At 50.6% G+C, this 21,068-nt stretch overlaps 1 protein-coding gene across 4 annotated transcripts in view; it reads left to right on the plus strand.

Annotated features, from left to right (window-relative positions):
• Nlrc5 (NLR family CARD domain containing 5) overlaps positions 1-21,068 on the plus strand; it is a 70,766-nt gene that overhangs the window by 24,944 nt on the left and 24,754 nt on the right. For 3 of the 4 annotated variants that reach the window (XR_008721718.1, XM_055621194.1, XM_055621193.1), the window contains 18 exons: positions 773-856; positions 995-1,078; positions 2,716-2,799; positions 2,908-2,997; positions 3,874-3,933; positions 5,180-5,242; positions 5,654-5,737; positions 7,461-7,544; positions 8,447-8,536; positions 9,443-9,511; positions 10,354-10,422; positions 11,417-11,509; positions 11,725-11,808; positions 12,525-12,614; positions 13,387-13,431; positions 14,120-14,209; positions 15,341-15,424; positions 19,520-19,603. Coding sequence is in view for 3 of the 4 variants with exons in the window: in XM_055621194.1 (XP_055477169.1) it covers positions 773-856; positions 995-1,078; positions 2,716-2,799; positions 2,908-2,997; positions 3,874-3,933; positions 5,180-5,242; positions 5,654-5,737; positions 7,461-7,544; positions 8,447-8,536; positions 9,443-9,511; positions 10,354-10,422; positions 11,417-11,509; positions 11,725-11,808; positions 12,525-12,614; positions 13,387-13,431; positions 14,120-14,209; positions 15,341-15,424; positions 19,520-19,603 (1,431 nt within the window). In the remaining variant the exon portion in view is untranslated. The remainder of the gene's footprint in view (positions 1-772; positions 857-994; positions 1,079-2,715; positions 2,800-2,907; positions 2,998-3,873; positions 3,934-5,179; positions 5,243-5,653; positions 5,738-7,460; positions 7,545-8,446; positions 8,537-9,442; positions 9,512-10,353; positions 10,423-11,416; positions 11,510-11,724; positions 11,809-12,524; positions 12,615-13,386; positions 13,432-14,119; positions 14,210-15,340; positions 15,425-19,519; positions 19,604-21,068) is intronic. The other variant, XM_055621195.1, reaches the window with a different exon arrangement.

A 21,068-nucleotide genomic window follows, 5' to 3' on the forward strand; every position in this document is an offset into this window, starting at 1 on the left:
GGTTTCTCTGTGTAGCCTTGGCCTTTCTGGACCTGCTCTGTAGACCAGGCTGGCCTGCAACTCCCAGAGATCTGCTTGCCTCTGCCTCCTGGAAAGCTGGGATTACAGGCATGTGCCACCACGCCCAGTTCAAAATTGATTTTTTTTTAGATCAATTTGTGAGATGAATTGTACCTCTCCTAAAGTCGCTGCACATTTTGAGAATTAGCTCTTTGTTGTTGTTTCTAAGGAAAGTTTCTTCAGTTTGTGGAGATGACTCAGTGTGTAAGATGGCTTGTGGTAAAAGCAACAGGACCTGAGTTCAAGGCCCCAGCACCCATGTAAAAGCTGAGCATAGCCTCTCATGCCTGTAACTGTACTGTTGAGGGAGCAGAGACAGGTGGATATCCACAGCTCAGTGCTAGACAGCCAGCCCTAAGCTAAAGAGTGAGTTTCAGGATCAGTGAGAGACAAAAGAAAAAAGAAGAAAAGATAAAGATCATCGACATCCTCTGGCTGCCATAGGTGCAAACGAGTGATGAGCGTGCACACACACAATGTTTGCTTGCCGTGATTTACGGAATATGTGGCTGTGTTTCCGCGGGTGAAGTGGACAATTGATCTGGCAGACAAAGAAGCCAACGCTGTAAGCTGTACTTCTCACTATGCCAAAAACTACGATGGTGACTTGTGCTACTATGATGTCTCATCTGTCCCTAGGGACGCCGCCAATGGCGCACAGCCAATCACTAAGCTCTGCCCAGCACTGACCCATTTTGCTTCCCTCCTGCAGTTTTAAAAGCAGAAAGTGTGGGGATGCCTTTGCCGAAGCCCTGTGCAGGAGCTTGCCTACTATGGGGAGCCTGAAGATTCTGGGGTGAGCCGAGGCTTGCGAGCAAGATATGCCACTGAGGATGTCTGGCTCACTCTTCCGTGCTTTGTCTGTAGAGATGGAACCCTGGCCAGCCCTCTTCTCCATCCCCAGTCCTCTCTACCATCTTTGCTTGCCCTGTAGGTTAACAAGAAGTAAGATTACAGCCCGAGGCATCAGCCATCTGGTTCAGGCTTTGCCCCTCTGTTCCCAGCTGGAGGAGGTCAGGTGAGTGATATACAGGAGGGTTTTCTTGCCTGAGGAAAGGGTCACTTTTCAGCTCTTAGGACACCCCTGGGGCCTGCATATTCTCATCAGGGACCAGCGAAGGACACATCAGTGTAAGAATGAGCTGGGCCAAATCCAAAAGAACACCTCTCAGACTCCAACAAGATGCATATTTGGGGCCACCTTGGAGAATCATGAGTTTTGGGCTCCCTCCCCTCATTCTGTGACCCTAGGAAAAGGGATCACAGTGTTTAGGCAGAAGGCAGGTACTGTGGGTACACATAAATGCATACAACACACAACTTCACTTTCCTGCACACTTTCAAAAAGTGCACTCACCTAACTCAAGGGTGTGTCCTATGCCTGTTCACAGATCCGTACATTTGTGGCACACACAGGCATGCTTAGATCCAGCACACACTGGCTGAGCACATCAGGACCGTATACTTCTTGCTGGTGTCTGGAACTATTGCTCCAGAGAAAGGTGGAACCAGAGACCTTCTACTTCAGTCTTTTCAAAAAAATTTTTAATTTTAATTTTTCTTTTATTTTTAGATTATAATATAATTTTATAATATATTTATATGATATACTTATTATATAATAAATATATAAATATATAACATAATTTATATTGTATCCTTTCTCCCTTCTGTTTGCTCCTGTATCCCTTTCAGATTCATGGACTCTTTTTTCATTAATTGTTATTGTATGCATGTACGTATATATACATATATATTCCTAACTATAACCCACGCAGCCTGTAAATGTCACTTGTATGTATGTTTCCAGGTCTGACCAACTGATGTTGGATAACTAACTGATGTGCTTTTCCCACTCTTAGCATTCCTCAGTTGCCTCTAGTTCTTTGTGTAGGGTTGAAGTATCATGGACTGTCCCCCACCCACTTTAACATGTCTGTTGATGATGTCGTTGTCAGGCTCATGTTTAGGCAGTCATGTTGGTGAGTGTTATGAGTGTAGCTTATGCATTACTAGGAGACAGAGTAGCAGGAAAACCCTTGATCTGCTGTAGTCTCATATAGCTTCTTTCTGAGATTCAGAAAGGCAACCCCTGAACCCAAGCAGGCTCACCCAAGCAGTAGGATACAGCACTTACAGAATGGAACACAAGCTGGCCAGTCCCTACTCTTCCCTCTCATGGGTGCCTTTGGGCAGTGGTCACTGTGGTTGGGATGAAGGTTTAAACCATTGATCTTGTTGAAACTGTCCTATTTTAGTGACCTTAATCTTGGTCCCTGTTACCCCCCTTTTCTTTCTCTTTCTTTCTTCCTTTCTTTCTTTCTTTCTTTCTTTCTTTCTTTCTTTCTTTCTTTCCTTCCTTCCTTCCTTCTTTCCTTCCTTCCTTCTTTTCTTTGTGTGTTTTTAATTTCCCCTGTTGCTCTCAATTATTCTCACTCCATTTATCCACCTGTCCTTCCAGCTAGGATTCCAGGTAGGGAGAGTGAGTCAGAGAGACCTCACTGGTCCCCTGGGACCTTGGTGAATTTAAGAGTCAGGCACACTGTGCAGCTCAGCCCAGGGAGCAGATCTCACTTCATCAGACTGTCACCCCCACCTGGGGCCTCCAAGTGCCCCACCCCACAACTGAGACATCGGGTCTTGGTCTCTCTGCAGTCTGAATGACAACCAGCTCAAGGACCCAGAGGTGCTGAGTCTTGTGGAGCTGCTCCCTTGCTTGCCGAAGCTCCAGAAGCTTGAGTAAGTGGTCTTTACCCCCAGCCAAGCCCCTTTCCTGGCCCGCATCACGTCTTCCTTTGCAGACCACGTCAAGGGCATCCACCCTGACACTTTGCCACAATTATGCAGCCTGAGCCGAAACAGCTTCTCCGTGTCAACCCTACTGTACTTGGTGAAGGTGGCCATCACATGTCCTACTGTCAGAAAGCTGCAGGTCAGGTGAGCAGGTCTTCGAGGTCTTAGGCAAAAGGAAAGGGGCAGAGGCGTGAAGGATGGGACAGGAGGAGGTCCCTAGCTTACGATACCTGTATGAATAGCAGAGTCATCTTGATTCACAGCTAGAATCTTGCTCAGACCTGGTGCATAATAAATAGTAAGTGGATGGAAAGATGGATGAACAGAACTGTGAAGCTCAGGCACAGCGGACCGAATGAGTCGAGTGTCGCTCTCCATGGTTCTGAAACAGTGTTCTCTCGTTGGCTCACGTTGTAGGATGCATGTCAGGCTTCTTAATCAGAATACAATTGTAACTCTCATTTTTAAAAACAATCAGAGGGCATGGTAATGCACACCCACAATGCCAGCACTCGGGAAGATTAGGAGACCAAGGCTAGCCTGAGGGCCATAGTGAGTTTAGGGTCAGCCTGATTTACATGACACCTTGCCTTAAAAAACAAAAACCAGCCAGGTACAGTGGAGCAGGTCTTTAATAATCCCAGGGAGCATCCCTATACTCCTCAGGGAGGCAGTGACAGGTGGATCTCTGTGAGTTCAAGGCCAGCTTGGTCTACAAATCGGGTCCAGGATAGCCAAGGCTACACAGAGAAACTCTGTCTCGAAAAACCAAAACAAAACAAAAACAACAACAAAAACTCTCTCACCTTATCTTCCTGACCTTACAAAAGCAGGCTGTCTGTGGTGGCAGAGAATTTATGGCTTGTGCTGGGACATTCCTTCCAGTTCTGTTTTCTCTACCAGTTAGGAAATAAACTTTTTCTGAATGACTGGGGTGGGGGCAGGTGACAGCTCGGGAAAGTCGAGTGGTGTGCTGACATCCAGTCCCTGGCTATCATGGCTTTGTGTCTGACCCTGTAGGGAATCGGACCTCATCTTCTTTCTGTCCCCGGCCACAGAGACAGCTACAAAGCAATCAGGGTAAGTAGCCAGGGGGGCATGGCTCCAGCTAGTTTTGAGAAGGGATCTAGGCTGGAAAGGTGAAAATGAGAACCTAGCAAGAACTGGAATGGGAAGATTCTCCCTGCTGCTGTGTGCATTCCTGCTCAGGGCTGGCCAAGTGTCCTCCCTTCCTCCCATGTCTGGAGTGCATCCGACTCCTGGCTAGAGAAGCACCCTAAGGGTCTGAAAGTGAGACAGGCGTGTAGGCAAGACATGAGGATACTGTGCAGTGAAAAATTCTTCAAACTGAAGGACACACAAAGGAGACGGCAGTGATGGTAGCTCCCTCTTAGGGCTTCCTTGGGGGTAGAAGGAGTAAATTATCTAACATGCTTCAGGCATAGGCAAGCCACCAGCACTCAGATGTTAGCCATCATGCTTTCCACTTGCCTTGCTCCCACTTTAGGTGGGTGAAGATAGGAACACTCCTGTCACTGGGAAAACACTCCTACTGTGTTTCTCTCACTCCTCCCTGGCTAAGATCCAGAGCCATAACTTAACCTTTTCCTGTTTTCAGCTTCACTCTCGCCATCTGTACCATGACCCAGTTGGGCCAACATCACTTCCTTCCTAGAGGTCTAGACACCCAATGTGATCATTATCAGTCACAATGGCTATTTAAATGAAGTAACTTTCAGCCCATCAGGTGCATTTACCACCCTTCCAGGACTCAGCAGTGGTCACAGGTGTCCTGTGGCGGATGACACAGTGGACGAGCACGTCTGTCATTGCAAAGGGTTCTGTTAGTTCCGATCTATAAGTTTACGGACATTGGCTGATGGTATAGCCCAAGCTTCTCTACCGTCCCTGGCACTCTCTTCAGCTCTTGGGAGAGTCTGGAAAGGCTGTAGCTCCCCACTGCCTGGACCTGCCTGTGGCAGACAGTACCTGCTCCCTGTCTTCCGAACCAAAGGTCACATCAAAGAGATGCTATCATAGACCTTAGAACATTGAAACTGAAGAGTCTGATAGGTTAAGTGACTTGCCAAAAGCTGCACAGCCAACACATGGGGAAGGCCACATTTGAATAAAGGCTCCCTTAGACCTCAAGCCCTTTGCTCCTACTACTTTGCCTACTGGCGCCTCGAGCACCTTCCAGCACCGTCTTTGCCACTAACCCATGATGGGATGCTGTGGGGTCATCAGCCCCTAGGTGCCGAGCAGAGGTCCAGTCCATCAGGTCTGGCTCCTGGTCTCAGACTAGTGTGTAATCTGTTCTTTTCAGAGCACCAGACCTACAGGACAAAGATGGACAGAAGAAAGAACAGAGCCGAAGCCTGGAAATCAGGTACCTTGGCAGGGCCCACTACCCTCAGAAAAGGATGATGGAGGGAGGGCCTTTTCCCAAGAGAGGAAGAACTGTCAGGAAGGAATTCAGGGAAAGCAGATGGAGGGACAGGGAAAGGGCATGCATAAGCAACTGTGTCAACAAGAGCTTCAGCCAGATGGACCCATGCTGTATGTGTGGCACTGTACTCAGAGGTCTGTGTGTGGTACCTCATGGGAAGCCTTTCAGGAGCCCCATGAATGACACGTATTACTCTAGTCTGGTAGAAGACACATACAGACTGAGTGCCTTAAGCAGCATCACCCCACTGCTTAGAGGTGCACAGATCCCAGAGCTGTTCCCTCAGGACCCACCTGACTCAGAACCGGAAGGACCATGATTTTCCCCTGACACCCTCCATTCCTATCCCAGGCTTCAGAAATGTCAGCTCAGGGTCCATGACGCAGAAGCCCTTGTGGAGCTATTCCAGAAAGGTCCCCGGCTGGAGGAAGTGGAGTGAGTACCCTGGGAAGTGGGAAGCCTGGAGCAGGAGTGGCTTAGGGAGGCCGGGCAGTGCAGACAAAGCCTTACCATCGTGTGGGTGGTGAGGTGACAGTTGGCTGGGGACACTCCAACAGTCAGAACATCTGTCACCTGTCCGGTATCACATGCTCATTTAGAAGCTGCTAGGATGTGTTTTTATCATCTCCTTTCTGTGATGGAACCACATTTCATAAGAGAAAGCAATGAAGGCACCAAGATAAATTTGTTCAAGATTAAACAGCCAGCAAGAGCCTGGTCTGACGTTTCCAGCCCATCCTCATGAATCCTGCCACCACTTCCTTGGCCATCAGTAAAGTGGGACTCCTCCTGCATTTGGGGTGACCTATTCTTTACAGGCATGATGCCTATCTCCTGGGCAGGGCTTTAGAACTGGTGGTGGTCATTGCCTAGTGATAGGAAGAGAACTCCACCAAGACAGTCCCAGGAAGTCCTCCAAGGGATGTGTAGAGAGAATGGTGCGGTGCTCCAGTTGGTGGCAATGCATGCCTATAATCCCAGCACGTGGGAGGCAGAGGCAGGCAGATTCTTGAGTTCAGGGCCAGCCTGGTCTACAGAGCGAATTCCAGGATACCAGGGGCTACATAGAGAAACCCTGCCTCAAAAAACCAAAAGATGAAAAAAGAAAGAAAAGAAATGGGGTGCTGTGAATTATTTAGGAATGAGTTGGCCCCATCTCAGGATGAGGGTCGCCTGTTTCATTACATTGTTTCATTGTAAGTCTCAGAGACAGGATTAAAATGTATCAAATGTGGGCCAGCACGGTGGCTCAGCAGGTAAATGCACTTGTCATCAAACCTGCCCATCTTAATTCAATCTCCAAGACCCACACGATGGAAAGAGCAGAAAGAGCGAATCAACTGCAAGTCGTCCTTTGACCTCCATGGGCACCCTCCCCCCCTTTGTGTGCTACAAAATAACAAAATAAATTCAATTTTTGTTAATGATTAAAGGTCTAGAGGGCCGGCTTAGTGGCTGATTGCCCGATGCCCTTCCAAAGGACCCGATTTCAGTTTCCAGAACCTGTGGTGGGCTGCTGTAACCGCCTCGAACACCAGTTCCAGGGGATTCAGAGCCCCAAATCCTCAAATCCTGTGGGACCCAGAAGCCACGCCACAACCTCCCCAGCTGCTTTCACCTGCTGCCCTCGCTCAATTTCCAATCTAAACACACTGGTTTCTTCTGGGTGCTCTGCCACAAGGCCTTTGAAGGTGCTATTCTCACTACTAGGGGCAATCTTCCCAAATCTCTCCCCGACCACTTATCTGTGGGATTTCAGGGATTTCCAGCAAGTAGCTAAAAACTCAGGAAAGCATCCCTGGCCACACTGGGCCGGATATCGTGGATTTAGAAAGGTCATCCCAAGGAGCAATAATGGATGTAGCAGCAGACAAGGATGATCACAGGGGGGACCCTCGAGGCAGGCTGTCTGGGTTCAAATCCAAGCCCGCCCCTGAGCAAGGCCCTCAAGGACCCCGTGCCTTGGTTTGCTCAGCAGTAAGATGAAGGTGTATGTGTTACTGCTTCGTAGACTGTGAGCATGAAATGTGCCACCAGTGTACAAGTACCAAGGTCATCGCCACCTGCTTGTTGTAAAGCTCACTCCTGGGAATGCCGCTCTGACGAAAGCCGAGGAGGGGCCGTGGGAGCATCTCCACAGTGCCTCTCTCTGTCTTAGTCTTTCAGGGAACCGCCTGGAAGACGAAGGCTGTCGACTTGTGGCAGAGGCTGTTGCACAGCTGCACATTGCCCAGAAACTGGAGTGAGTTGTACAACCTGCTGCTGGGGAACGGGAGAAGCCTCGAAAGAGTCCCATCTGGTTCCTGCTACCCCCTGACCTCCATGTCCATGGCCAGGAGTAGTAGCATTGATCTACCCATCTTCCTCTCTCTCCACCTAAGTTGGGCTGTTGACTATACCTTGCTCTTGCCTCTGCCCTGAACTGCTAGTAACGTCAGCATCTAATTGCTTGCACATGGGCAGTAGAACATCATGGCGGACCTGGCTCAGGTGGTCCTTGCAACAGCTGCTTGCCCTGGGCCAGACTTGAGGCACTGGGTGGGGGGAACTGTGCTCCTGGGTCAAGGCATTCGTGGAAAGAGTGGTGCATTGGGTTAAGCGTAAGTTGTTGGAGTGGCAGCCCAAGAAAGCAGGGCGTACATGGTGCAGGACCGGGGCAGAGAGAGATGGCATTTGGAGGTGTTGTACTGGGGTCTAAAGGTCCTATTTGGGTTGGGTAAGGAGTAGTGAGGTTGAAAAAAAAGATTTGGGCTTCAGCTTGAACTGTGTCATTCTCTAACTTTGAAACTCTGGGAAAGTGGGCCTCAGTTTCTCCATTTGTAAAATGGAGTTAAATGAGACCGTGCCTGTCTAACTAAAGGCCAGCGTACAGAGCCCACTATGTCAGCCCTCCATGTTACTCCATGGACCGCAAAACTGAAGCTCGGAGAGGGGAGAACCCACGGGCAGTGCCTACGGATTAAGGCAAAGGACTTGATTCTCTGAGTGTGTGTGTTTAGGGGGCGTCATACATCCCTTGGCTCACATGGCTGTAGCTCTTTGAGGGACCCTGCTTGGGGCCCCATGACCGCTAACAACTTCCAAGCCGCAACCAGGGGCAGGAGTTGTGTGCCCGCTGATACCGCCTCCTCCTTCTCTCCACAGCCTCAGTGACAATAAGCTCTCTAGGACTGGGGTGGCCTGTGTGTTGAGAGCTGTGAGCACGTGTGGGACCCTTGAAGAGCTGCGCATCAGGTGAGAGCCACAACAGGGCCCCGTCACTGCCCTTCATCCCTGAGCCCCTGAGCTCCAAGTCCCCTCATTGGACTTTCTGAAGCTCCCCGTATTATTTCTGGCCTCATGCCCTAGGGACCCCCCCCAAAGAAGATGCTACCGGGTGGCCTGCCCAACTGGCACAGTAGTGCAGCCATTGACAGTGCTGTGGGTCCCCTTTGGAGAACTGTCTGGGGCCGGTGAAGCCAGCAGGGAGTGGCGGTAACAGAAACTGAGAGAACAGCTCTCCAGCTCCCCCTCCAGTTGATTCAAGCTATGCAGTGCCCTCTGTGTCCCCACTGCCTGTGGGTCCTGCCCCCTTTCAGCTTCCTTCAGTCCCTTCCCAGCTTCTCTGGGAACAGTCTTCAAGTGACTTGTGACCTCCTGTCCCCCTGGTCCAACCTCAGTTCTCTCTATCAGTATGGGGGACTGAGGACAGGTGTGAATGGATGTCAGCGCTTTGCTGAAAGCCTAGTTCTTGGTTCTCAGCTGCACGAAGGGTCTCTGTCCCATGCACCCCTCAAAGAGATGGAGGAAAATCAGGTTCTCTCACAAGGTAGATTGGGGTCCCCATTCACTGTGATCATTGAGATGTGCTGCATGTCATGGGAGACAGCACCCATATCCCAAAGTGCTGCAAGCAACTGATGAAATCCCCTCCCCCACCGGACCCAGGGAAGGCAGAGAGGGCATGCTTTAGCCTGAGGCACAAAGCAGAACAGGAAGAATACGAAGTCTTTGCAGCAGGAAGGCTTCACAGCTCAAAGCCTCAGAGGAAGTCCTAGGAAGGGGCTTAGCTTAGGCAGGAGCTGTACCTTAACGGTCCCACCAGGTCAGGGTTAGACAAGGGCGCTAAACCTCCTTCCCTCACCCCTCTCTTACCCATAGCCTGCTGACCAACACTGTGGTACTCACATTTGCCCAGGAGCCAAGGGAGCAGGAGGGGAGCCGAAAGAGGTAAGGATGGAGCCATGTCCTCCCTGACCCAGGGAAACCTTGACAAGAACTCACAAAGCAGGGTTGCAGCTGTACCTCAGATGGTAGAGTTTTTATCTAACGTTGCATGAAACCCTTGGCTCAGTTCCTGGCACTGCACAAATCAGACATGGCGGCACCTAAGCTACATGTGACCCTGTCTGAAAAAACTGAAAAAGAACTCACTAAAGTCAGGCAGTGAGCAGGCTTGCAGGAGACAAGGGTCAGATAAGGAAGGAGCAGAGGACAGACTCCTGTGAGGCCTGTGAGGTAGGGTCCGTGGGGTACGCCAGGCCAGGCTGGGATACTCTGACAATTATTCATGGGAAACTTGGGTTTCTAGCCTAAATATAGAGAATAGCCTGCCCTGGAGCTCTACGATGGCCAAAATTCCTATATTCCTTTGGCACAAGGACCATTAAGGGCTGTATGCCATCCTCCTTTAGGTGACTTCCAGCACATGGCCAGAGGAATGGCGCCATGCCTTGTGTTTCTCCACAAGCTATTGCACAGGGTCTGAACTCTGAGGGTTGGTGATGACAGCTGCCATCTCTACCATTCCTGATGGTGATAATGACAATGGTATTAATTAATGGTGACAGCAACAAGGGTTGCTGAGCGTTTACTCTCTGTGCGCAACTAGCTAGCGCTAGACCGAGACAACTCACATGTGCCAAATTAGTCCCAGAGAGAGGCACATAGCAGGTGAAGTCCCATTGACCCTGGCTAAGGACAGGATTGAAAGGTGGATAGTGAGTCTGGGACTGGACCCCAGAGCCAGAAACAAGATGTGCTCAGTGTGGCCTGGCTCTGTGCTCCTCCAGGGGAGCACCGCTTGCCAGCTTTGTGTCTCCTGTGGCCCCTGAGCAGTCCTGGAGCTCTCCAAGGGTCAGGTATGGCGATAGTCTCTCTTCCTTGTCCCCAACCCTTAGGCCTGTCTCATAGGCTCCCTGGAGGACACCGCAACCTGCTGTGTCAAGGACTTACGGCCTGGCAACTTCTTCCCTGCATAGCCCACCCCTCAGCCACCACCCACTGCCCAGGCAGCCCTGTAGCGGCCTGCACCAGGGGCTGCAGAGACTCTGAATGGAAAAAAGAGGAGCCACGGGCCTCTGGTCTCCAATTCTGGGCCTCAGCCTGGACTCACCTCAGCCCTGCCTCTTCCCATCGACACTATCTTCCTTTTGCTTCTCTGCCTGCCTGCCTGCCTGCGTTTTTATCTCATTCAGAATCTGGTCCTTTTTCCATGGCACTTAGTCTTATCCTCTGTCTTTTTGCTTTTTGTCTCTGTCTCTGTTGCTGTCACTCTTTATCTGTGCCTTTCTCTGTCTATTTCTTTTCTTTTCTTTTTTTTATTATGTATACAGTGTTCTGCCTACATGCCAGATCTCATTCTAGATGGTTGTGAGCCACCATGTGGTTGCTGGGAATTGAACTCAGGACCTTTGGAAGAGCAGACAGTGCTCTTAACTTTTGAACCATCTCTCCACCCCTTCTCTGTCTAATTCTGTGTTTCTTTCTCTGTGCCTCTTTGTCTCTGCTTATGTCTGTCTGTCTGTCTGTCTATCTAGCTATCCATCCATCCATCCATCCATCCATCCATCCCTATTGCTATCTCTACCTGTCTCTGTCTCTGTTTCTACCTGTCTCTATCCCTGTCTCTGCCTCTCTATCCCCTTACCTCTGCCTCTCTTTCCCTCTCGTCCCCAGCCCTATGCCTCTTCATGCTATTTTAGGCACGCATCCTGTCTATCTCAAGGTCATGTACCACGATCCTTCCCTTCTGCCCGCTGGCTTCTCTGCCTGCCCCTGGGGTCGGGGGTCCAGCTTTGCTCTGGGCACAGTGTCTAGTGGGCACTGCAGGGCTGTGGGTCTTGCCCCTTGTAGGCTGACACACTGTGGCTTCCTGGCCAAGCACATGGAGGGGCTCTGTGAGGCGCTGAGAGCAAGCTGCCAGACCCACCACCTGGACCATCTTGAGTGAGTAGCTACATCCTTTGTAGGCACTCCTGGCTCCCAGAAGGCTTCAAATCTGGACAAGAATCCTGGGGGAGTGATGTGCCCATGTCTGAATTGCAGCAACGTGGCCTAGTGCTTAGATTGGGTCCCCGGTGCCAAGAACAGCCGGGTGACCACACTGCTACCAAAGCAGAGCCTACTCCACCCTCCACTAACCTTGTCTCCTTCCTTTCCAGCCTGTCAGACAATTCTCTTGGGGACGAAGGGGTGGCCATACTAGCCCAGCTGCTCCCAGGACTGGGTTCCCTGCAGTCTTTGAAGTAAGCAACTAACCCTCCCCCTCCCCCTAAGGCCTCTAGGTTACCACCAGTGAGAAGGTTTTTTTTCTGGGTTCTCTTCTGGGTACAGTAAAGACGTAAGCAGAACGCCCTCTTCCCACAGCAGCACCCAGGCAATGCTCAACAAGAGCACAATGCGTGCTCTGCTCACCCTAGCTCTGCTGGTTCTGCTCAAAGGCCTCTGCACTCCAGCTTCTGCTTCTGCCTCAGGCTTCTCCAAGCAGTCCCTGGTCTCTCCATGGAGAGAAGAGATGTCTTTGTTCCTGCTTTTTTCTTTTTCTTTTTTTGAAGATTTATTTATTATGTATACAGTGTTCTGCCTCCATGCAATCCCATTATAGGTGATCATGAGCCAACATGTGGTTGCTGGGAATTGAACTCAGGACCTTTGGGAGAGCAAGCAATGCTCTTAACCTCTGAGTCATCTCTCCAGCCCCCTCCCATTTCTTTACCGGGTGCAGAAGTAGAGCTCAGGGGTTTCTCTGGGTTCCATTTTAGCTCTTGTCACCAACACAGCTTGTCACCCTGAGCAAGTTCCTGCCTGTCTAGCCCATCTCCTTGGCTGTGCAATGAAGTTAGAGGGTTTCTCTCTGGTCACTTGGGGCTCACTGGGATCTGCCATCTGCTGTCAGAGACACATGCAGAGCGCACGCCTGGGTCCTTGGTGGCTTCCCCCTTGTCACCTGTGTGCTCTCCAGCCTTAGCAGGAATGGCTTGTCCCTGGATGGCGTGTTTGGCTTGATCCCATGTATGTCCTCCCTACAATGGGTGTTCCACTTCGACGTCAGGTGAGTGGTACCCCGCACCTCCCAAGCTCTCCCACCACTCATAAGTTCCTGTGAGGCCCCCCTTTTACAGGTCACCTTGGGTCACCATCGGGGTCTTAGGTAATGCCAAGTGCAGTGAGATGTGGAAGGAATAAACGCATGAATGGATGAGTGAGAGAGTGAGTGAGTGAGTGAGTGAGTGAGTGAAAATCGTGGCCCTCATGATCCCAGGAACAATCAAATTTCCCCAAGTTCTCCTTGGGGCAAAAGTCTTCCCATTCTCCCATACTCTCCTGATTGTCCTTGGATACCCCTAAGCAAGCTGGGAGCTGGCTGGTGGCCTTTGGGACTCGGGTTCTGGACTTACTGTGGCATCTCTAGAGCTGATGAAGCCAGAAGGAAAGGCGCCAGCCCCCCGACAGCCCTGAATCCATCCATATAGAAAGCTTGTAGTTTTAGGAGTATTCTGCTCAGTTCATCCTTTCCCAGGAACCCTAAGAATAAAGGTGTGGCCGCAGGTGGACAGAGCAGGCCTCTAACTTCATTAGACTCTTTAAGTCCTTATTTGGATAGAGCGCTGAAGCTCCTCTCCCAGTTCACCACACGAGGGCGCTGAAATAACAGGCCACGGGCCATGCAAGAGTCTTGAAGAACCATAGCCATAGTCTTTGTCATCCTTTGATCCACCGTTATTATTTTTCTTGGGTAACAGGCCACCTCCTGGTCCTTAAGGTCTTCTGGGGGAGTGTGCCGTTGACCTCTTCCCAACCAGCTTCCTCCTCTTCTCTTTCAGCCTTGAGAGTGACCACATCCTCCTTCGAGGAGCTGGGACTGGCAGGTGAGGAGAGGAGATCTGGGCCCTTCCTGTGGATGCCTCATCACCACCCTAGCACACATCCCCGAACCCAAGGATGAGCCCCGAGGTCTGGCATGGTCTTAAGGGCAGTCGCACTTTAATCTGTAAGCTCCCCCGACCCCTAGAAGCCAGGCTAACTTCTTAGCATAAACATATTTAACACTCCACAGGTCCTCCCAGCTATCCCCTAGTGATGGCAGGCATCATGGCCTTGAACCCTGGAGGCTGTCCTCATGGCTGGGCTCGAGGAGGGGCCAGCTGGGCACTGACCTCACCACAGCTAACGTGCTAGGCGATCCAAACCCAGCGAGCCCCAGGCTAGAGGCTCTTGGTTCCCCCTCTGAGAGCTCTATGGGATCCGAGGACAGAGGAATTGAGGAACAGTGAGGCAGATGTGGGGTCCTGTCAAACTGGTGGACAGTGAAGGCACTCTGCTCTGTCTCCACTCACCTGGTTGGGGGCTGCCCGGCACAGGTGGGAACTGCTGATTTTCCTTGCCCCAGCTTCCCTTTCTTGGATCTCGGTTTCCCCACCTGAGCAACAGAGGACCTGGCTGGTCCTATTTCCAGGATCCCTCCCAGTTCTGCCTCCAGGTGTGGAAGTGCTGATGGTGTAGGAGCCCCACAGATACGGCTCAAGCTTAACGTGTGCTGTGCTTTTCCCCTCCAAGGGACGCACTAACTGGTGGGTGTGAACCAGAGTTTCCGGCTGGAGCCCACTTACTGGAGTCCCGTCAGCGTTACACCTCCAGGAGCTTCTGGTAGCGTACCCCACTTTTGTTTAGAGGGTTTGCAAGACTGGGAAAGAAAGAGGCACAGTGCAGAGACCGGTGCTGGAGGCGCTGCTGGGCCTTATGGATCACCGAAGTGGGGCCGAAGCCTGACACTCTCCTTGGAGATGATGTCATATCTCTGAAACACATTGGATACCCAGCTATCCCTGGCCATGGCTTGCCATCTGCTTTTGAGAGTTTCTTTTCTAGAAAGAGGTTCACTTCACACCTCAGAAAAATCTGGCCTAGGAGCTAGGAGGGGTCTCCCAACTGAGACACAGGGGCTATGTCTCCTCTGAGCCCTGGCATTCTCCCCTAAGATGCCTGAAGTGGTGTCAACAGAGATATTCAGAGAGAAGCTATGATGCCCCAGGCAGGAGAGACAACGTGAGCAAAAGTCAGGACCAGGGCATCTTGAGAAGCATTGCTATGGAGCTGGAGGGCATCGAAGGAGAGCTTGGGCAAAGGCATTCCTTTTTGTTTATTTACTTATCTTTATTTTTTGCTTGAGAATAATAGGAGAACACTGAGGGTTTTGAGCTGTGGAGGGGCCAATTAGATTTGCAGTGTTGAAAGATGAGGTGTGGCCTGGAGAAACGACTCCACAGTTAAGAGCACTCGCTACTCTTGTGGGGGACCTGGGTTCTGTTTCCAGTGCTCACACAGCAGCTCACAATTATCCAGGGCATCTGACACCCTCTGCCATGGGTTTTCATGGGCTTTGGGTGTGCACTTGCCGCACATCTATACATGCAGGCAAAATACGCTCTAAAAATTAAAAAAGATGAGAGGCTTGGAAGGTTATGAAGGACTGTGAGAGCAAGAGTGGGGGTCAGTAATAATAAGTAGTAAGTGACTCCGGAGAGTGAAGAAGGTGCCTAGGCTCAGGCAGAGGTGGTAGATGGGAAGGCCTTACACCACACGGAGCAGCTTTAACGCAGATATCATAATGGTGGCACAGGAGAGCTTGGGGAGGGGAGTGTGCCCTGTAGGGTATAGGACATGATCTGAGGCCTACATTTCTGGGGAGGATGTCTGTTAGAAGGAGGAGGGTGTCCTAGGACAACAGGGGGCCTGTGTCCACTCTGATTCTCTGTCCCATCCCCTGCCCGTTCTCAGCCTTCAGGAGTGTCATCTGGAACCCCTGAACTTTGGCTGCCTCTGTGCCACTCTGGAGAAATGCCCAGGGCCTTTGGAAGTCCAGTAAGTGACAAGACACAACCCCAAGGGCACAGTGTGGGCTGCTGAAACCTGGGAGAGGACTCTCAGAGGAGACTTAATAAGTCTTTCCTGGCCTTCTTCAAAACACATCAGCTGTCCTCTGGGACTTTTGGTCAACCGTCTCCCAGGAGCCTTCCTAGTCTCAGGTACCAGGCCACACGGAATCCTCTCCCAGATGCCCACGCAAGTCTCCCCTTCATCCTCCCTCTAGGGCTAAGCTCATCACCTTTGAGCCCTTTGCCCCTGGACTACTTCACCCACTTCAAATTAAGGCCTTTGACCATAATCAGGAGTTAGCTCAGCCACATAGAAGCTGGCGGATTTGAAGTCCCGAGCCTCGGCTTCCACTTCTGTGCACAGTGAGCCTTTCCTTGGGAGTCAGTTACAAGATTCCTATACAAGAATAACCTTTTAAGGGCCTGGCGCAGTGGCGCACACCTGTAATCCCAGCTCTTGGGAGGCAGATACAGGTGGATCTTTGAGTTCGAGGCCAGCCTGGTCTACAAAATAAGTCCACGGAGAAACCCTGTCTCAAAACAAAACAATAATAACCTTTTAAAAACTGCAGTCCAGAGACCCCTAACTAAACAAACTCTTCTTATCCCTGTATTATGGTGTCATTTGTCACAGCCCTGTGTATTTTTTTTTCTCATTGTATGCTTCATTTTTTACTTTCTGGTTGCATCGTGTTTATCCAAGATTCTTGGAACTGAATGGGTTTTGAATTTTCTTCAGACTTTGGAATATGTATATGTTTGTATATGCAGGATGAGATACCTCAGAAAAGGGAATCGAGTCTAAACACAAAATTCATCAGTTTGATGTAAGCTCTATGTCCATAAGCTGGAAGAAATGCTCAGTGTCTGTAACAGGCCTGCACTTGGAGCTGAGACCTGTGAGGACTGGAATTTTCCACCTGCACTGTGATGTCAACGCTCACACTGTTTCAGATTTTGTATTTGGGATTTGGGATTTTCAGATTAGTGCAGCTCCGCCTGAGCTGCAGGCTTACACCAGGAGCAGCCTACAGTCACACCTGCACCGTACCTGCTTTTCCATGCAGCGGCAGCCACATGCCTTCTGGCTCCATCTCAAGTCAGTTCTATTCCTTTGGACAAGCGAATCCATATAGATCCCCTCAGTGGGCACTTCCTATGTGCTTCCCCATACCAAACACACAGGATCGGATCTGGCCAGGAGCAATCTCCCTGCATCTAATTACTGTTCAGTGACAGTGATGGTATGACTTTTCCTGAGGGGCAAGTTGTGTGAGTCCAAGTCGTTAAAAACCATTTTATTACTTTTTATTTATTTATTGTTTGGGGAGGGGAAGGAATGTGTGTGTACCACATGTGTACAGCTTGTGTTCAGAGGTCAGAGGAGACGTTTCATAGGTCACTTCCCAGGGATTGAATTCAGGTTGTCAGGCTTGCTGGCAAGTGTCTTTACCCTCTGAGCCAACTCACCAGTCCTCAGTTCAGTTTTGAAAAGTTTGTTCTAAGCTGGGCACGGTGGTGCACGCCTGTAATCCCAGCACCGTAGGAGGCAGAGGCAGGCGGATCTAATCTTTATTTATTTTTCTATTTATTTTTTTGTACTTGTGTGGGTGTGCCGCACGGAAGTCAGAGGAACTCACAGTTACCCATTCCCACCTTCCACCGTGTCGAGCCCAGGGTCCATCTCACTGGCTCTCAATTCATTTTAAAAACAAATTCCTTTAGAATAATTTTAGACTCCGTTTCAAAAGCAGTTGCAGAGAGGGTGCAAGAGAGTTGGCGACTCATGCCACATGGCGTGCTTGTCACCAGGAGGAAACCACCTGTGGCAGACAGCTGCCGGCTCAGGCTTTCTCAGCTTTCCCACCGAGATGGACCACTGCCTCCTGGCTGGCAGTCTGCATTCACATTGCCGCCAAGCATTGTTTCCCAGCCTCCTCTCTCCCTGGAAGCTTCCCGTTTCCTTCTTTGTCTTCCATGTCCCCCTTGGTTTTGAGCACCCCACCCCATCCCTCCAGGTATTTTGTAAGCCATCTTCTGGCTGATTTGGGCTGTTTTTCTCCAAGTTAAGCTAGGGTCTGGACGTGGGGGAAGCATCCACTGGCCAAACTTCTTCCTCTGTCATGTTAGGCTGCCTGCTGTCAGGCTTTCGTTGACTTTGACTACCTGTCGGAGCCCGTCCGTCACCCTTCCTCACCGTGAGGTTGCTCTTTCACGTAAACAGGCCTTTTAATTCTAGAGCCTTCTGGCATATAGAGACGCGGAGGGAATAAAGGACCTTTGGGATTCCCCTCTCCCCCAGGAGTGACTGTCTCATAACTCACACCCCCTGCTCTCCCCACACACCACAGCACACAGCCCTGCACGGTGGCACCCGCCTGCGATCCCAGAGTGCGCGGCTAAGGCAGGAGTATCAGGAGCGTAATACCAGACTGGGCCACACAGCTGGCTCCAGACCAGTTGAGATTACAAATCAGCACCTTGTCTCAAAAGCAACAAAAATTCATACGCACACACACACACATGCACAAACACATGCATATGGACTCGGTTACTTTGAAGCAGTAGTTTCCAGAGATTTTATCATCTTATCTGTAAATATTTTGGTATAAAAATCTATAAATGCATTTATCTGTTGATTTTTTATTTTATCTATCTATCTATCTATCTATTTATTTATCTATTTATTTATTTATTTATTTATTTATTTATTTATTTATTTATTTATTTATTTTGGCACAGGGTTTCTCTGTGTAGCCTTGGCTGTCCTGGACTTGATTTGTAGACCAGACTGACCTGGAACTCACAGAGATCCACCTGCCTCTGCCTCCCTGAGTGCTGGAATTACAGGCCTACACCACTATGCCTGGCTCTATCTCTCTCTATTTTAAGTTTCTAAAACAAAATCTTACTGTGTAGCTCTGGCTGGCCTTGAACTAACTTTGTAGACTAAGCTGGCCTTGAAAGCACAGAGAGCCTCTGCCTCTCAAGTTCTGGGATTAAAGGCATGTTCCACTCTGCCCTGCATTCTTATTTTTAATGTGAAAAATTAAAATATTATCAAACCTCAGACATGAACAATAACACCCCCGAATCATACAGTACATCATTCAGTGTCCAGCAGCCTTGCCTGGGGTGTTTTTGCAGAGTGCTTGCCCTTGCATCATGGCTGTCTGGAGCAGGATGCTGCAAGCCCATCTAGCTGTGTGCAGACAGGCATCTGTGTGGTGTCACAGTGACGCTGCCCAAAGTGCTTCAGCGTTGTGTACCTGTTCTGCTCTCACTGAATACCAGGCTGTGGGTTACCACACAGGAGGTGCTGTGGAAAGAGCATCTACAGTGAAGGTCCCACTCAAACACTGCCATGGTTCCTGGCTAGGCCAGGCCAGAAGGCTAGTCTGAGCCTGAAGCCTGTTAGACTTAGCTTCAGAACTGCAGGCTGCTCCTACCCACACCTCACCCACGTCATCAGTGCTGCCCCACCCTCTTCTCCCAACCAGCCAATGAGCACAGCAGGATTGAGGGCAGTAGCCTTCAGGCACAAAGAGAAAGGGACAGAGGAGAAAGTGCAGGGGTGGACAGAGGGATGAAGGCAGCAGGGAAACACAGCCCAAAGGGCTCTGGGGACAGGAAGTGACTCCAGACCCCTCACCCCCCCACACACACAGCAAAGGGCGAATGTGATTCTCTAGATATTCAGGACACACGGTGGCCGCAGGGTAGATGCTTGGCTTCGACTCTCTCCCGTTCTGTCACATTACCTGTACCTGCGCTGCAGTGATTAGACGGGTCACAGATACCCACATCTCCCCGACGGGGTGATGGGTCACCGCTGGGGTGGAAATAGCTGACGACCCTCCACTCACAGTCCTGCCAGTCCATGGAGTTTGTGGAGATCATCTCCTAGTCCCTGAGAGATCCAAAATGTTCACTAGCGATTTCATTTGTTCCATCTAGTGTGTCCAAGATGCCCCTGACTTGACCGAGTCTTAAGAGGGGATGCCGTCAGCGACACCTCTCTTCCCTCCTGAAGGCTCTGCTTGAAGGTCCCCCCGCCTCATTCAAATCCTCTGCTTCACAGATTGTCCTGCAAGACCCTGAGTGACGAAAGCCTAGAGACCCTGCTGCAGTGCCTGCCCCGGCTGCCCCAGCTCAGCCTGCTGCAGTAAGTCCTGGTTTCCAGTCCTACTGTCCAGCTGACCACATCCTCCAGCCTCTGTGTGGCAGGGCTGTCCTTCTTGTCCCCTCCTCTCTCCTGCCACGTCATCAGTCTAACTCACACATCTGAGGCTCAGATCATCTGCTTCACCCTAACTCTGTCTCCTCTGGATCTCTCCTGTGTTCTAACAGTGGGGTTGGTACGACAGCTCTCGCTCCGGGTGGGGGCTCAAATAGGCCATGTGCTCAGAGCTTCATGAAGGATGGGAGGAGTGCGGCCAACAGTCAGTCACGCTTTTGCTGCCTATGGAAAGGTCACCCACCCCTACGAAGGGCCCAAGCAGATGGAGGCCACGTATATGTCACATGCCATGTTCTTAAAGGTCACCCTGTCAAAGGGGGGGAATTTAAGCAGCATCCGTCAAAGTATTTAAAACTCTGTTTTCTAATTTCAGTGCAGACTGGTTAGAATTTAAAAAGGATTTACTTTAAATATGCTTCTAGCAGAGGGGGTTAGGGAGAAACATCCACAGCTGAGATGGAAAAATACAACAGGAAATTAAATCACAGCATTAATAGTGGCACCAAGAGCATGGAGGCTGGGCTCTGGACACGCACAAGGCTGCTTCATTGCCTCTGGGCACTCGCTTCTCTTCTGCTCCTCTACATGGTGGGGAGGAGGGCATGCAGACATGGAACGGTCAGCATCAGGGTTGCCACACCAGACACAGCTCCAGGTCACGCCGCCTCAGCCCTTATTCCGCGTCCATCTTTGGGCCCTTGCTTGGCTTTGGCTGTTTCACCCACCCTCATTGCTGTGGACCGGGCTCTGTCTGGGGTGCTATGGACACAGGAGGCAAAGGCAAACAACTAGGTCCTGGCCTTCTCAGTGTTTGCCTTGTAGTACAATGAGCCAAGCAAGGAATGATGGAGCCAGGTGGTGCCAGGGGGTGGAACCCAAGCCCTTGAGAAGGCTGAGGCAAGGGGATCTTGAATTCTTGGTTAGCCAAGGCTATAGAATAAAATCCTGACCTCCTCCCCCCCCCCCAAAAAAAAAATAAAAGAAACAGTAACACGGTACTTTTCTAGGTGCCAAGAGTCTGGAGACATGACACAGATGATAGTAGGTGTGATCATAGAAAGCTACAACCAACCAGGACAGCAGGGATCTGGCTTTGTAGGCTTGTGAAGGGCAGGGAACCACATCCCAGCCAGTGAGAACAGCATGCTCACAGCCTCGAAGCACAGCTGGCTTGATGGGTTATAGGAACAGCCTTGATACGCATGAGATCAGAGGCTCTGGCTGCCGGGAACAGCTGGGAGACAAGATGGTGGGAGACATCAGGGCTGGTCACACAGGACCCAGGAGCCAGGGATTTGAAAGACAGATGAGTAGTTTGAACTTTCAAAAGCTAGGGTTGGCTGCTGAGTAGAGGCGAGAGTAAAGGACAAGAGCAGCAACAGGAAGAGAA

The sequence above is a fragment of the Psammomys obesus genome, unplaced genomic scaffold (assembly GCF_907164565.1).
Source record: "Psammomys obesus unplaced genomic scaffold, mPsaObe1.curated_primary_1811, whole genome shotgun sequence".
Classification (NCBI taxonomy): Eukaryota; Metazoa; Chordata; class Mammalia; order Rodentia; family Muridae; genus Psammomys; species Psammomys obesus.